Raw genomic sequence first — 15,820 nt, 5'->3', positions numbered from 1 at the left:
AAGGTCACTGGAAGCCAGACTGTCCTAAAAAGGACAAGGCTACAGGTATGAACCATGCTCTAGTGGTCGAGTCATGGTTGGCTTCGACATCTAATCATACTTTGGTTATTGATACTGGAGCTACTGATCATATTTGTTTTGATCCTGATTTAAAATAGGTGACAAGATGGCTATATGATCGTAAGATCGAAGTCCAGCTGGGCGACACTACTAAAGTGGCGGCCATTGCAGTGGGAGACGTTTATTTACGTTTTAGTAGTGATAAATTTTTAATTTTGAAGAATGTTTTGTTAATACCTTCTTTTAGACGAAATATAATTTCAGTTTCTAAATTGTCTTATAATGGATATTCGATTTCTTTTAATGACAATTGCGTTATTAAGAAAGATGGTTCTTATATCTGTCGTGGTATCATGAAAAACAATCTGTACACAATCACCTTTACACAATTTAACAGACGTAAATTAGAACTGAATACAACATCAAAATTTTCAAAGAAAAGAAAAGAATATTCAAGTTCAATGAACGAAACGTACTTATGGCATCTTAGACTTGGTCATGCCAACGAAAGAAGGATTCATTCTCTAGTGGATCAAGACCTCATTAAAGGTCAAGAGAAGCAGCCGTTTTCTACGTGCAAATCTTGTTTAGAAGGCAAGATGACTAAGAGACCTTTTAGGAAAAAGGGTAATAGGGCCAAGGAAGTACTTGAGCTCGTTCATACTGATGTGTGTGGTCCAATGTCAACCGAGGCAAGGGGTGGTTTTCTATACTTCATCACCTTCATTGATTACTTCTCGAAAATTGGATACGTCTATTTGATGCGCTACTAGTCTGAAACTTTTGACAAGTTCAAAGAGTTTAAGGCTTATGTAGAGACGTATCATGGTAAGAGTATCAAGTGTTGGGGATAATCGCAGCGGAAATTGCAAAACAAATAAATCCACATAAGAATCTATTTAGGTGATTATGTGGGTCGATTCAATTTCATGCTTGAACATGTAGAAACATATAATTGCGCAATTAATCACATAATTTAAATTAAATTATGTTATTGAATACTTACAACAATGATTCTCCAAAGAATCGAAGTGGCTTGCTACTTCTCCACGTGTAGATCTTGAAGCTTGATTATGAATGCAAGACCAAATATCTTCTAACCTATGACCCTTAACTATATAGATCTAAATTCCTTGTGGGAGGAATCTCTTAGAAATTATAAGAATCTTGAAGGAGAAGACAAGAAAGCCAAGTGTGGAGGCTAGGGTTTTTGATTACCTTTGTCTCATCTCCTTACATTCTTATTTATAGAGTTTATGATGGGCTAGGTTAGGGATCTATGGGGCTTGGATTGGGCCTCCCCCATTGGACCTTCTTTACTAATTAAATTATAACCCATAATTTAATATAAGGCCAATGGAATATTTCTTGTGCCACAATAGAAGAAATATTGACCGTCCATCCAATCCGTGATTACAAGCAATCCGGGTTAACCTCTTTAATATATTATTTCCCGTGTCTAAGACTTTCTATATCCATTAATTAATTTGTAGTCTGCTATAGACTTTAAATTAATTAATATCTTTATTTCCAAGAGTTTGTCTAGTACGAGATGTATATTAAAAATATACTTTTCCTTTTCTATTTATTCTTGGATTAAATCCAAACCGGCCGGGTTTCCGAATAATAGAACTTCTCTCGAACACCTCTTGGGGATATAGTCAAACCACGCAGGCACACGATTCAATGTAATAATAAAACTGACACCATTCTAGTTATTAATTACTACTACCCAAGATATCAGGAATATTGGGTTACGAAAAACCCGCACCTATTGATAAGTCAAAGCAGCGTATGATTAAATAACGTGTATCCTATATTATTACAAAGATTAGGAAATATTAAATCTCCAAGACATCGTCTTAAAGTAGATAGCAACAAAGACGTGTCTATACTTTAGATCCATTCAATGCTATACCACACCAGTGTCACTAGTCATTCTCAAGGTAAAGACGACTTTTCGGATGGACACTGCAACCTTTCACGATAGGTAGCCAAAGCCTATCTAGGTTGTGAAAAAGTTTTACTTCTACAAGGTACCGGTTGGGCCACCTACTGTGATGACCTGTTCCACGACCCGACCTTCAATGTAGAAGACTTAGACTGATTTTACTTTCCGGCGTTCTAATTATATCATTTAATATATAATTAAATACGGTCAATACTCATTAAAGTAAAATACACAGTGTGAAGAAAACATTTATTATTCTCATTAAATGAAGAGCGTTTACAATATACAAGCAATTTATCAAATTCAAAAATAAACTCGAAAAATGCTTTTTAGTATATATGTTCCAACATCAAGTGCATGCGATCTGATCGCGGAGGCGAACACCTAAGTGCCGAGTTTTTGGACTACTTATCAGTGTCGGGAATTCAATCCCAATTGACTACGCCGGGCACGCCCAGCAGAATGGCGTAGCTGAAAGAAGGAATAAGACCTTGTTAAACATGGTCCGATCGATGATGAGTTATGCACGGCTACCAATTTAATTTTGGGGATATGCCTTGCTTTCTGTGAGCCATATATTAGACAATTTACCTTCAAAATCAGTTCCTACTACCCCATATGAATTGTGGACTGGGCGTAAGCCTAATTTAGAACATCTCAAGGTGTGGGGCCAGCAGTGAAGGAAATAGAGGAACCGACACCCTCGGTTCCTAAGAATGTTTTGCTGTTTGCTCTATTTTTTTTTGTTATGTATTTTCTCCCACTTAGCCCAATTCTTGGTCTAAATGTGAGAAGTTTTTCTTGTTATAGTATGTTTTCGTTGTGTATGTTCCTGTGATTGTTTCTTCTCCCAGTTAGCCCATTGTCTGGTCTAATTGTGAGAAGTTTGTGATTGTTGTTTTATGTTGCTTCTCCCACATAGTCCATTGCTTGGCCTAACTGTGACAAGATTATTTTTTATATATGCTCTGTGATGCTGATGTTTTGAGTTTCCTCGATGGCATATATATGAGGATTTCTGTTGTGTTTGTGTGTTCACTAACTCCCCTGTTTCCACTTCATGACGACCAGGGACGGATCTAGAAAATGTTCATTGAAGGGGCAAAAATACATGTGGGGATATTTGAAGTATTTGAGGAGGGGCATTTAAAGAAGAAACTAATATGAGTGAAGTGGGAAGGGGAGAACAGTTAGTGCAGTCAGTGTTAAGCATGTTTATGTTGCCATGTTTAGGACTTAGTTTTTTTTAGGATTCATGTGTTAATTATAAACTAGTATAAATAAAAGCAAGATTCCCTTAGTAAGAACGATCAAAGAGAGAAAGGCCTCAATTGATCTAGTTGTGAATCCCTCTATAAAGTGAGTTAAAAGCCTAGAGTAGGACACTTTCTACTGGTAGAATAGGAAGAGAGGTTGCCACTTGATGCTTAGAGGAAAATGACATAGGGAGTAAGGACTAAAGACAATAGGAGAAGCCAATTGAGCTTAAATCTTTTGAATCTGCTAAACCCGCCTCATTGTAATGGCACCCAATAGTTGACCAACTTGAGCCTAAAATAATTTGTCCCTTCTTTTAATACCTCAACCTTCATCTTATGTGAACAAGGGGGGGAGTGGGGGAAACTCACCAATCGGGATAGGAAGTTAGGTCGAGAAAAGTTAGAACGTTTGAAAAATAAAATGGGCAAGAGATTTTGTAACCTGGCCCGGTAGAAAAGTTAGTCAGAAAACGGGCAGGAGATTCTGTGACCTGACCCGGGAAAAATAAAAAAAAAGAGAGAGAAAGAAAACGTGATAAGGATCCATGTAGTTTATCATCCATTTTCCAACGATTACCCATTGATGATGCTTGATCTAACTAATTTTGTGATGCTATTTTCAATTTATCAACACAAGACAAAAGATAATAGATGATCCAACCAACAAAAATTGAATCTAAACAAGAAAGTATGGAAGATTAGGAATGGAAAGCATGTGTATAATGATGAGATAAAAGAGCTACAACCATAGGACCTTAACCAAAAAGATGGAGACAGCCCTAGGCAACTTTCAATAGCTCTATCACCCCTTGGTTCCACTACTCAATGGATACACCCCATTGATGCATACCTCTACTTAAATCAATCTATGGAATTGAAACAAGCAACCTTCAAGGAAGGAATTGGATACATTCCTCAAAGAGGAAAAACTCACTAGGGAGATAACTTCAATCACAATCTTATCTTAATCTAGAATGAAAAATGACACCAAAAGGTATTTATACTAAGGGCCCAAAATGTGGAAAAAGGCCCTCAAAAACTAAGTCTCGGGTGATTCACCCGGTCGGGTGAATTGCAGGGTGAAAAACATCCGCCCGGGTGTTCTCTCTGGACTCCCTCGTCAGTTCTGCGCGACTTCTGTAAAACCACCATAACTCCCTCATTCGGACTCCGATTGAGATGTGCAAGATACCCACGCGAATCTGTTTCCAAGACAAAGACGATGGTGGTAGTTTCATAGCTTTCGGATATCATCTCGATAGGACGGTTTCTGGTTGAATCCAGCTGTAGTTGAAATCCTTGACGCACGGCTTCCATGTTCGTATCATCATCTCCTTCTTGGAAAGGATTTGTCCTCAAATCTGAGCCTTCCCTCTTCCTCGCTTCCATGGCAATCCCTCGAGCTGTATTGGGTATGTGGCATGACTTTCCTCTTATCCTTGGACCCCAATCGATCCATGGCTCAAGCCGAGAGGGACACTCTTGACGTCTAGCAACTGTGGTCATATCATTCTCCCCTCCTTGGAAAGGATTTGCCCTCAAATCTGGGTTACGCACAACTACAAAATAGAACGAGAGCAAATCAAATATCAAAGTACGGCGATAAAGATTGAGACCACTAACGGCTCTAAGAGACAATACTACACCAAAGACGTTGTAAGGACTTCCAAATTCATGTTCCCTCAAGCTCAAGGCCAAGTCACAATAAATATGAGAACACAAATTAATGAATCCTTTCATGTCCAAATCCCACCCATAAGAAATCAAGACAAACTTATCAAGATACCCTTCATACCAAAACTCAAATAACTTCACAATATAGGTACAAGATGTGGGTGCAAATAAACATAGACATTCGTTCACAATGTAGTCCCAAACAAAGCCATTAGATATGAAGTTCTTCACAAATAGACCATAAAACATCCCAACTCCATTGAATGGTTTGATGGACATGCAATAAAAGCAATCAACATGCCAAAACACACATGCCCCAAGCACCTTGTTTCTATTTGGTTTGACCATCCCCATACAAATGATGCCCAAATTCTTGAACATCTTTACAAAAGATTTGGCATTCCCAACAAGACTAGGCATATACAAGAATGGATCCTCATATGGTGTATATTCAAAAGTAATCAAACAAGGTCTATTCACAAGATTCCTATTCTCAAGATTAAGCAACAAAAGATCATAAGGAACCATTGATACATCATTCTTGCTTACATGAGAAATACTCCACAAATTGACAATCTCATATTTAACACATTGAGTAGGTTCATCACAATTCACATCAAGTTTGCAAGAAGGTGTATCAACCAACAAACCAAGTTCATCAATATGGATTTCATCCCATTGCTTCATCAATTTCAAGAGATTATCAAAAATAAGGGAGCAATGTGTCCATAAACCTTCATGCACGACATGGAGATAAAACACAACACCATGCATATGAAACTTGTAAAAAGCTACGTCAAGTATTATGATAAACTTGTCAAAATAAGCCCCGCACAATTTCCCCAACAATTTTAGACCACAACTATGAGAACAATGTATCCTTATGCCATTAAACACAACACAATCCACAAGAGACATATGAGTGGAAAAATCCTTCACAAAACGGTCATAGAACACTCCAATCCCCTTGAAGGGCCTCACCATGTTACCATAAAGACTAGCAAATACCAAGCTCTAAAATCTTCAAAAATGTCACACTCTTTGGCCCTACTATCCTCAACAACGTACTCAAGAAAACCATAGTCAACAACAATTGAAAGCTTAGGTGTCTTAGCATCCAAAGAAACATTTCCACATTCATGCAAGAGTCCGCAAGTGAAAGGTCATGTCTACCATTGCTTGTATTTATCAAGAAAGGATCAACATATGATGCAAAGATAGATTTAGCATTCAAAGATTCAAGCTCATTAGACCACTTTTTACACAAGTCATCAATAACAAATCTATCAACACAAAGTGACTTCTCTAGTGTAATCATATGCAAGGGAGCATCACAAGGAGACAAGGATAGTGCACTTGAACCTTGGGCAAGGAGTTCATCCACTTGCCCTTGTTCCTCTTGGTCCTACTCCGGGGGCATAGTCTCCAAGCCATGTGCAATTTGATGCTTCACTTCCATGCCTTCAATTAAATTTCCTACAAATTCATCAACACAAAAAGACATAGAAGAAGTATTAGTGGGTAAGGGCTTATTTCCCTCACCAAAAATATCGAAAAAATGATATATCGCTCGTATCGTATTGAAAAATATCAAAAAATTATCGAATTTTCGATATATCGTAATTTTCGATACGATACGATATCGTATCGTAAGTTTTCGATACGATAACGATATGAATTTCCTTATATCGCGATATATCGTTTTATATCGATATATATCGAAACATATTGAAATTCAATACATATTGAAGTTTAAAATTATAAATATATACAAATCCATTTAATTCATTCATATATTTAGAAAATATATATGAAACCCTAATAAGAACACTATTTATTTTATTGTGTTGAAGTTTTATTAATTTTTGTGTTATTTTTCAGTTTTGAAATTATATTTTTCGATATACAGGTATACCTACGATAACGATATTTCGATATATCGTATCGATCTTACGATATATCGAAATATCGATACAATAACGATATTGATATTATCCATATCGAAAGTTCGATATATCGAAATCCGATATATCGAAACTTTCGATACGATAATGATATGAAATTCTTTCATATCGATATTTTCGATACGAAACACGATACAACGTTTTCGATACGATATATCGTATCGACCCACCCCTAGGCCGGATAGCTTTTGGACTTTCCCATGTACGAGACTTTTGGCCTTTCAGCTGCTGAATTTAATCTTTCAATTTAACGTAACCGACATTGCTTACAAAATGCACTGAAGGCATGCCTTTCCATTGAGAGAATATTATTTGACTATTCAAAAGGCGAATTCACAACTCAAAGTACATGCCTTTCCATCACCTCATATCTTGGAACACTAATAATAAGATGGGGATCAAACTGTTGGGACTACCGCAGCGGAAGACACGGAAACCAAACAGGTCCTTGACCGGATCTATTTAGGTGATTATGCATTCGACTCCAATTTCATGCAATTAACATAGATCTATAGATATAACATCAAATAAACACATAAACATGCAATTTGATGTAGATTCGATTGTTACCTCATATTGATCCATCATAGGATCGAAGTTGCTAGCTGCACCACCCGGAGATCCTTGGTTTATCGACCGTGAATCTTCCAACCTATTCCCTAGTCCTTGATTCTCCATCCGTGTGGGCGGATCTTAGATAATCAATAATAGTCTTGAAGAGATCTAGGGAAACCCAATCACAAACTCAATATTGTCTTTATCTAATCCTATGAATTAGGATAGAACAAGAACAAAACAAAACCCTAATTCTCCCACGTGCCAAGGCACGAAAACCGAGGCAAGGAGAGAGAGAGAGAGCCGGCGACGGCTTCTAGGGTTTAGAGAGGAGTGTTGTGAATGAATGGTGTTCTAGGGTTTCCACATCTCATCACTATTTATAATGGACTTGTTGGGCTAGGTTGGGGATCCATGGAATGACTTAAGTGTTGGGCTCACCCATTAGATAAATTACTAATTAAATCAAATGACCCATGATTTAATATATTATCAATGGAATATTATTTTATTCCACTAAAGAATAATATTGCACTCCCACTTAAATCACCAAATTACAAATAACTTGGGTCCATTTTATTTTATAATATTTCCCGCGTTTAAGATTATCTTGATCCATCAATTTAATTCTTTTGTCTGCTATGTGACTAGAATTAAATTAATTCTCCAAAGAGTTTTTCTAGTTTGAAACTTTATTTATTATTCGTGGAATAAATTCCAACTGCGCAGATTTCTGAATAATAAATTCCTCTTTCAAACACCTCATTGGGGATCACCCTTTTAGGGATTTAATCATACCACACTTGGGCACGCGAATTCTATGAAATAATATTCCAATACCTTCATGTTATTCAATTACTACCACCCAAGATATCATGGACTTGAGTTACGTACAAACTCTCACATATTGATAAGTCAAAGTGGCGTTTGATTGAATAAACAATATTGATATTAATATCATAGACTAGAAAATACTAAACTTTCTGAAATATATTCTTTCAGTAGATAGCAATAAAGAATACATTTCGGATTAGATCCTTTCAGTGCTTTACCACACCGGTGTTACTAATCTCATCTTAGGTAAGAGAGAATTATCACAAACACCGCAACCGTTCCAATAGGTAGCCAAAGCCTATCTAGGTTGTGAATACGTTTTTCTTCTTACTAGATCTGGCCAAGTCCCCTACTGGAAAACTCATGAGGAGATTCATCGAATTTCCCTACTTGACCTTCTTAGTAAGAAGCCTTAGACTTGTTTATCATATTTCAATAATAAACCATTATATTATACACCCTCCGTCCGCCAATAAGAGTCCCGTTTTACCATTTTCGGACGTCCGCGAATAGGAGTCCCGGTTGCCCTTTCCATATTTGGATAAATTAAATACCCTTACTCATTCACTTAAATTACAAAAATGACATACCCAAAATAATTCAACAATTAATTTTCTCCCCTCCATACTCTATTCTCGATTTACACATCCACTTCCTCACCCTCTCTCTCCCTCATCTCTCACTACCGATTCTGTCTCAAGAACCCTAAATCGTCGCCTCCTCCTCCTCCCACCCAAATCGCCTCCTCCTGCGCTCAAATGGAACCACCCACGCCGTCTCTCCTTTCACCCATTCCTCCGATTTCCCCAAATCGGGAAATCTATTGGAAGACATCATCGGATGATATCCCAGTGGAGATGGAGTCCGAATTCATGGACCTTCCCTCAGAATCGCCAGATCTGGAGGATCTAGACGCCGATTTGTTGATTGTGCCCGACACACCAGACTATAAGCTGGGCTCTTGGTGGGAGAGCGATTCTGTCTCCACCATTGTCCCTGAATCTCCATTGACGGAGCTCGATCCGTTCCCAACTGTAGTCCCTGAAACTCCGGCCACCAAGCGACGGAGGAGGCGTCCAGTAGAGGAGGAGGAGTGGTTCAAGAGCTTCTTGGTGATGCTCTTGCCTGGCATGGCGGATCTTCTCTGAATTTGTGAGTTTACTGAGAGCCACCCTCTATCCAGGGTTTGGAGGTTCTTAGGTTTGATTGCTTTGGGGTTTTTATGGGCTATGGTTGTCTTGTGTTTGAGCCACCCCCAATTTGGGTTAGGAGGCACTAAATCTGTTGTTTTATGTGTATTGCCATATGATGAAATATTTTCTGAGGTTAATGTTGCTGCATTGAGGTTGCTTTGATGGATATGTTGGTGTTGCCTTGTGGATATGATTTTGTGGTGCTTGATTTGTGTCTGTCTCTGCAATATGGTGAAGTATGCAATGTTTAGCCACCCCCAATTTGGGTTAGGAGGCATTAAATCTGTTGTTTGATGTGTAATGCCATATGCTGAAATATTTTCAGAGGGTAATGTTGTTGCATTGAGGTTGCTTTGATGGATGTGTTGGTGTTGTCTTGTGGATTGATAAATATTTAGCCACCCCTTTATAGGTTTGGAGGCTGTTCCTGCCCCATGATGAAGCTTTTCTGAGGGCTTGGTTGGGGTTATTTTGATGGTAATGTTGGTGCTGCTTGTGATTTGATTTGGTGGTGCTTGGTTCTGTTGGTGTTGCCTTGTGGATTGATTTGGTGGTGCTTGGTTATGTTGGTGTTGCCTTGTGGATTGATTTGGTGGTGCTTGATTTGTGTATCTATGCAATATGGTGAATTATGCAATGTTCAGCCACCTCTTTAGAGGTTTGGAGGCTATTCCTGCTCCATGATGAAGCTTTTCTGAGGGCTTGGTATTAAACATCAGTAAATATGTGCATTACATGTTCTTTGCACTATTTCTACATACAAAACACAAAAAAATCAGCACCTACTACCCAAAAATATAAGGCCTGATTTCCAAAACACATCATTGCATCCCCCTATCTATTTAGAACCCAAAAGCAGTAGACAAAGGTCCAATGTCATATGCACCACCTGCATTGTTCTCTGGTAGCTGTAAGTACTCCAGCACATCTCTCACAAGCTTCTCATCCACATCCAATGCATTAGGCAGCCCCTCTGTTCTTTCCAACCTGTCTTTGTTAATGTGAGGGACTTTGTAGTTGTTCCCACCCCTGAATATCAGAATTTGAGTAAGGCAAGCTTGCAATGAGAGGAAAACCTTGTTTAGGGTCTGTGGTGATAGCTCTTCATAAGAGCTATACACATTTCCCAACAATTCATTAACAGTAGAGCATGGTTTCTCATGCTGCAGTGTTTGAATAGCCCGGAAAAAGCCAAGGTCTAGTATGTTGGTGTCAGGTGAATTGGCTGGTTGACAAATCAGTTGGATTTTAAATCCATCTGAATTTGCTACATCCTCAAATTCAGGATCCACACTATTTATGTGGGGTGTGGCATTGTCTTGCTGGATGAAAATTTCTTTGCTTGCCCAATCTGGCCACTTGGCCTTAATAGCTGGTACAGTCTGTAAACCAAAAGTAAATATTCCTAGATGATGATCTTTATATAAACAGGTAAGATCTGATAGGTTGGGAAAAGTAGCATACCTTGTGGACTAGGCAGTCCCTCATCACATTCTTATTGACTGCTGGAATTGGTTTAGTCTCAAGTGTGCCTCTAGGCCTATTCTTTGATTTTCTTTTTGCTGGTACCACTTCAGTGAAAGGAAAAATACCCAACTTTCCATCAAATTTGGTCTGGCCATCCGGGCCAAATACTGGTCTACATACTGCACACATGAACATCACTTTGGTGATAAACCTCTTTGACTTGCATGCCCTATATGGCTCATCTTCATCCGGCAAGAGGTAGTACCTGTCTGTTGTCTTGGTCATAAAGAACCATTTTTCATCTATGTGGACTATATTGTGCATGCTTTGAAACTGAACTCTACCAGCAGATATGGTAGGTAGAAGTTAACTAAGACACCATTTCAACCTAGCTAACTTGTTCACTTCAGTCAATGCAGGTTTTATAGCATTTGTATGTGGCTTGAGTTTACCCTCCTTAATCCACTGACTAACTGTACTTTTACTTACTGACAATTTATTTGCCATTTTTCTAATGGAAGACCTTTCAAGCACGGATAAATTTCTAACCTTTTCTTCATCTAGGTCGAACTTGTCTGAATGTTGATATCCTTTAACTTTGCCTTCCATGTGTGCAGGTTCCCCCCTTTGCATCTGCTCTTTTGCTGCCTTCCACATCCTGTAAACAGTCTTTCTACTGATGCCAAACTCCTCTGCCGCCTCCGTCACTGCCCCTTTTATGAGCACTCCATCAGTGCTATGCTTAAGGAGGAATTGCACCACCAAGTTCTTCCTACTGCTGCTTAAGTGTAGACTCTGTCTTGACCCCTCCTCCATCCCAATGATGAAGCTTTTCTGAGGGAAATGGTAATGTAAAATGTTTGGGTTTTTTGTTTTTTTGGGAGGTTGGTGGAGGTTGTGTTAAATGCAGCCTTGTTAATGTATTTATAGGGGTGCTGCAAATTCTGAAATTTAGGGCAAATTTTAGTTCAAATTTCCCTCTAAAATGTTTAAGAGGGAATCTGAATTTTTTTGTAATCCCTCCTTGTAATCTGAACAGGTTTCGGTACATATGTGAAATGGATCTTCATCTCAACCACCGCCGCAGATCGGTGGTCGAACACGGCGATATCTCGCCGCCGATGCTCTCCGTATACCATGAATAATTGGACTGCTCCTCCATCCCCACGTACCCTGCCTGAACGCTCTTGAAGCTCGGACTCCTCAGATTCTGCCCCAAATTATTGCATCCGAATCCCACATTCACGCAATACGGCTCCGGTATCGGGTACGACAGCCGTTTCCTCGCCGCCGATCCACCGCGCTCCCGCTCCGGCGTCGCCGCCCTCTGCCTCGGCGCGCTCTGCGATCGGATCCTCGCCTTGGCTGACTCCGTCGCCGCCATGTAGTTAGGTATCTGCACGGCGGCGGCGGCGTTGGTTCCCTCGCTGACGCGCTGTGCGGATCGCAGCGACGGCGTGTTGGCGGTGGAGTAGCTCCTGTCTTCCGTGACGATGCGGCGAGGGCTGGGCGGGCGGACTTGCGGCGACGATCGCGTTCTGGATGGCGTGGACGGCGCGATGGATCTGTGGTGGGGAGAGGCGATGGAGTGGCGGTGGTTGATGGGGCTCTGGCACCGGGATCGCCGCCCGTTGGTTGTTTTGAGGGAGTCGATCTCCACGGTTTTGATTGAGTCGCGGCGGTGGTCGGTGGAGGCTCTGCTGCTGGTCTCCCACTGCTTGGTGGCCATCCATTTATCCAGCCACTTTGTTCTGTTGTCCAGCTCGCTGCTTTCGTCTCCGTTGTAGGCGCTCCTGTCGCTTTCCACTAGGTTGCTCTGCACAATTATAAAACCAATCCTATTTCCGTTAGATTAATTTCGAATTGAAACAGAGGCAGACACAGCAGATTGATTGATGACCTGCTGTGCAAAAGCAAATGCCAGGGAGGATTTCTCATGCGCCAATGCCGCTTCGTTTCTGGCTTTTAGGATAGCCTCAAGCTCCTCCAGCGTGCGCGGGCACTCCGGCGCCGGCCTCCACTCGTCCGTCACGCAGCTTCCCTCTCTCGACTGTGCTTTCCGAAGAATTTATCATGTGGGAGATATATAGATATTTTTATATATAGAGTGGAGTTGTGGAGTTTTACTCTAGAGTTTATGCGTCTGAGGAAATTGGTGGTCTCTGCAAACATGGAGTGCCTCCCGGCGTCATGGGAGAGGCGGGCGCGACGATCGCGCACTCGCGCCTGGACCCGCAGCAGCGACTGCATGCATTTCATGGTCATGTTAGCTTGCTTCCTTACGTTCTGCCCTCGGATCAGAGCCTGCAGCTTCACTATTCCCTTGAGCGCCACCAATGCTCTCCTCGCCTGCAAAGCCTCTGAAGGCAGTTTGAATGACTCTCGCTGCTGCCGTCTCATGTTTACATGAGACCGCAGCATTGGAGCTCATCCGGATCATCTCCACCGCAGCTTTCGCAGTCGCCACCGCTGCTTCCGCTGCTGCCGCAGCCACCTCGATGGCATGCCTCTGCTCAGGAGGCATCACCGGAGCTTCTGCGGCATTGTTGGAGTGTTTCCTGAACAGCCACCTCCTCCTCTCACTCTTCTGTATAATTCCGTCAAACCAAACTTGTCAACGATACAAAAAATCTTGTACATTTGACGATATAAGTATGATGATATAGTATTATATACCTTGGCTTGGTCATCATGGTGGTGGTGCTCAACTTTCCTGCGGCAGCTCTTGCTATCGGCATCAGAGTCTTTGGTGGGAGAACGGAAGGCCCGTTTGACGGCGGTGAGCCAGGAAGTAGAGCTCTTCTTGCCCATTACAAGAGTAGCAACATGTGCAGGAAAAAGGTGAAATGTGTTGTAATTCCTTCAGGTGATGAATGTGAGGGGGGCAGGATTCATATATAGAACAATTATTGGTAGGAGAATGGGATTAAATAGTAATGGGACTAATATTTGATTGGGTGCTTATCTGTTTTGCAGCATCTAAAACTGTATAAGCCTGTATGGCGATATGTAGGTATTTCTGTAGCGGCATGATATAAAAGTAGTGGTGACATAAAATTTAGCGAGAGGAGAGGAGAGAGAAAATGATACTCATAACATAAGATTCCAAGGACCCCATAAAAATAGCAGCGCATTTCTGATTGCTTTTTACTGTGTTGCATAAATAATGGCTGACTCCACCTTCAGGGCTTCACGTGTTATGTCATACAAATGCAATTGTAGCTGCGCCTGAGCAACCACGAAAGACAGCCAAAATATAATTAGGAAATGGGGTGTGGGTGTGTGTGTCACAATATATTTTTATGTGGATTTAAATTTACCACTCATGTTTTCTTACCACACCTGTAAATTAATAGTAAGGAGTATTGGATATCCATTAATGTACTTTGTAATCACGTGTGTTTGTTTCCAATGGAATTTTTCGTTATTGGATTAAATGCAGGTCCTGGCGTATAAAAGTTGGAGCAATTAAGTTTTACCGAATTCCGACGACGTTTCCTAAAAGGATATTGTATATTAGGCTCCATTTATTTAGATAAATTAATGGATAATGATAAGAGGAGCATCAAAGTATGTGAATCATTGAACTCGGTCGACTAGAAAAGGTAATGGTCAATGGATATAGAATCTGGTCATTGAAATGTTAAGCAAATAACGTTAATAAAGAGAGCTCCATTAAAAGTGTATGAGCTTGAAAGTGTGTGTGTGTGTCAGTGTGTGCGTGGTGTTTATATGATTATGAGAAGCGGTCAGTGTATGATTGCCTAATTTTCCTTTCTCGATACCACCTCGCCCCTCAACATGCTCCCTTTGATGTTTTCGTTGTCGCATTGCGTAGAGAGAGAGTTCTCCTTATCCTCTTCTTTTAATAAGCTTTTGCCACCACTAAATCTTTTTTGTAATCTCATTTTGCATTCTAAAATTAGAATCAATCTAGGCCAGAAAAGAGAACTCCGAAACTGAGACAAAAAGAAAAAGATGAAGAAGATAAAGATTGGAGATGATAATCCACAAATCCAAATATAATTGGGTGAGTGCAGGGAATCAATAAGTATCGTTTTCTGGATAAAAGAGACGTTTGATAGTTGGTGCTTTTTAAAAAATGGGCCGGTCAAACTTGTTTGTTTCTGCTATTTCAGTTTCCCAATTTCTAATTAAACTAATCCAAATTTTAACCTTTTTTCTTTTCTCAAACCGAATGCATCTGAAAGTGAAACTGCAAATTCGCTGGAGAAATAACCCTCCATGAGTCTTGCCGCACAACTTCTCATTCCTTCATGCATCGAACTTAAGGACTGATGGAGGGTTCAAATGGTATTTATTGGTTGACTCAATCAATGAAATAAGGTGATTCACACTCTCGTTGTCCGAATTACATGAGATAAATACACATTTATTTCACCATCTTATATTATTTAATAAAGATTACATGAGATAAAATTATTGGATGCAAAATTTGTCGATATAATCAAGGGATAAACGCCACTCAGAATAGTGAGGGGGTGGTGGGTAGGGTTATGATTTATTTTTTCTAACTTCAAATTTTGTAAATACATTTCATTTTTCATTCAACATATTTATTTCTAATGAATTAATTATTCTAAAAAAATAAAATCGATGCCGAATGAAAATGCTATTCTCAAGCAGCCATGGAAATGATCGTAGATGTACTGAGACCGCAAGGATGTTTCAACACTATAGTTGCTCGATTCAATCATGATTGCCTTGCTTTCCTTAAAGAACAGGACACTGCTAAAAAAAACGAGGCTTTAGCGCCGCCAGCGAACAAAAATTTGTATGTTCTGCGTTGCCGATACAACAGGACGAGAGTGCCTTCAGAGTGCCCAAAAACCCCAAATAGGA

The 15,820-nt window shown here is 40.1% G+C and overlaps 3 protein-coding genes across 3 annotated transcripts; all 3 read right to left on the bottom strand.

Moving 5' to 3' along the window:
• Positions 1-10,255: 10,255 nt before the first annotated feature.
• Positions 10,256-11,029, bottom strand: LOC125210651. Its single transcript, XM_048110203.1, has 2 exons — positions 10,955-11,029; positions 10,256-10,872 (listed from the first exon to the last, which is right to left on the bottom strand). The coding sequence occupies exons 1-2, from the start codon at positions 10,976-10,978 to the stop codon at positions 10,333-10,335; spliced, it is 564 nt and encodes a 187-aa protein (XP_047966160.1). The 5' UTR covers positions 10,979-11,029; the 3' UTR covers positions 10,256-10,332.
• Positions 11,030-11,076: 47 nt separating this feature from the next.
• Positions 11,077-12,005, bottom strand: LOC125210652. Its single transcript, XM_048110204.1, has 2 exons — positions 11,507-12,005; positions 11,077-11,226 (listed from the first exon to the last, which is right to left on the bottom strand). Exons 1-2 carry the CDS (start codon positions 11,771-11,773, stop codon positions 11,152-11,154), a joined length of 342 nt encoding a protein of 113 aa, XP_047966161.1. The 5' UTR covers positions 11,774-12,005; the 3' UTR covers positions 11,077-11,151.
• Positions 12,006-12,012: 7 nt separating this feature from the next.
• Positions 12,013-13,946, bottom strand: LOC125210653 (protein IQ-DOMAIN 17-like). The gene is given in 5 exon segments (XM_048110205.1): positions 12,013-12,773; positions 12,858-13,004; positions 13,007-13,306; positions 13,308-13,544; positions 13,634-13,946. Coding segments are annotated over 5 exon segments (1,569 nt in total). The 5' UTR covers positions 13,769-13,946; the 3' UTR covers positions 12,013-12,023.
• Positions 13,947-15,820: the final 1,874 nt, after the last annotated feature.

This window comes from Salvia hispanica, chromosome 3 (genome assembly GCF_023119035.1).
Source record: "Salvia hispanica cultivar TCC Black 2014 chromosome 3, UniMelb_Shisp_WGS_1.0, whole genome shotgun sequence".
NCBI classification, from domain to species: Eukaryota; Viridiplantae; Streptophyta; class Magnoliopsida; order Lamiales; family Lamiaceae; genus Salvia; species Salvia hispanica.
Note: the sequence above shows the minus strand (reverse complement) of the source record. Positions and strands in the feature narration are given on the sequence as shown.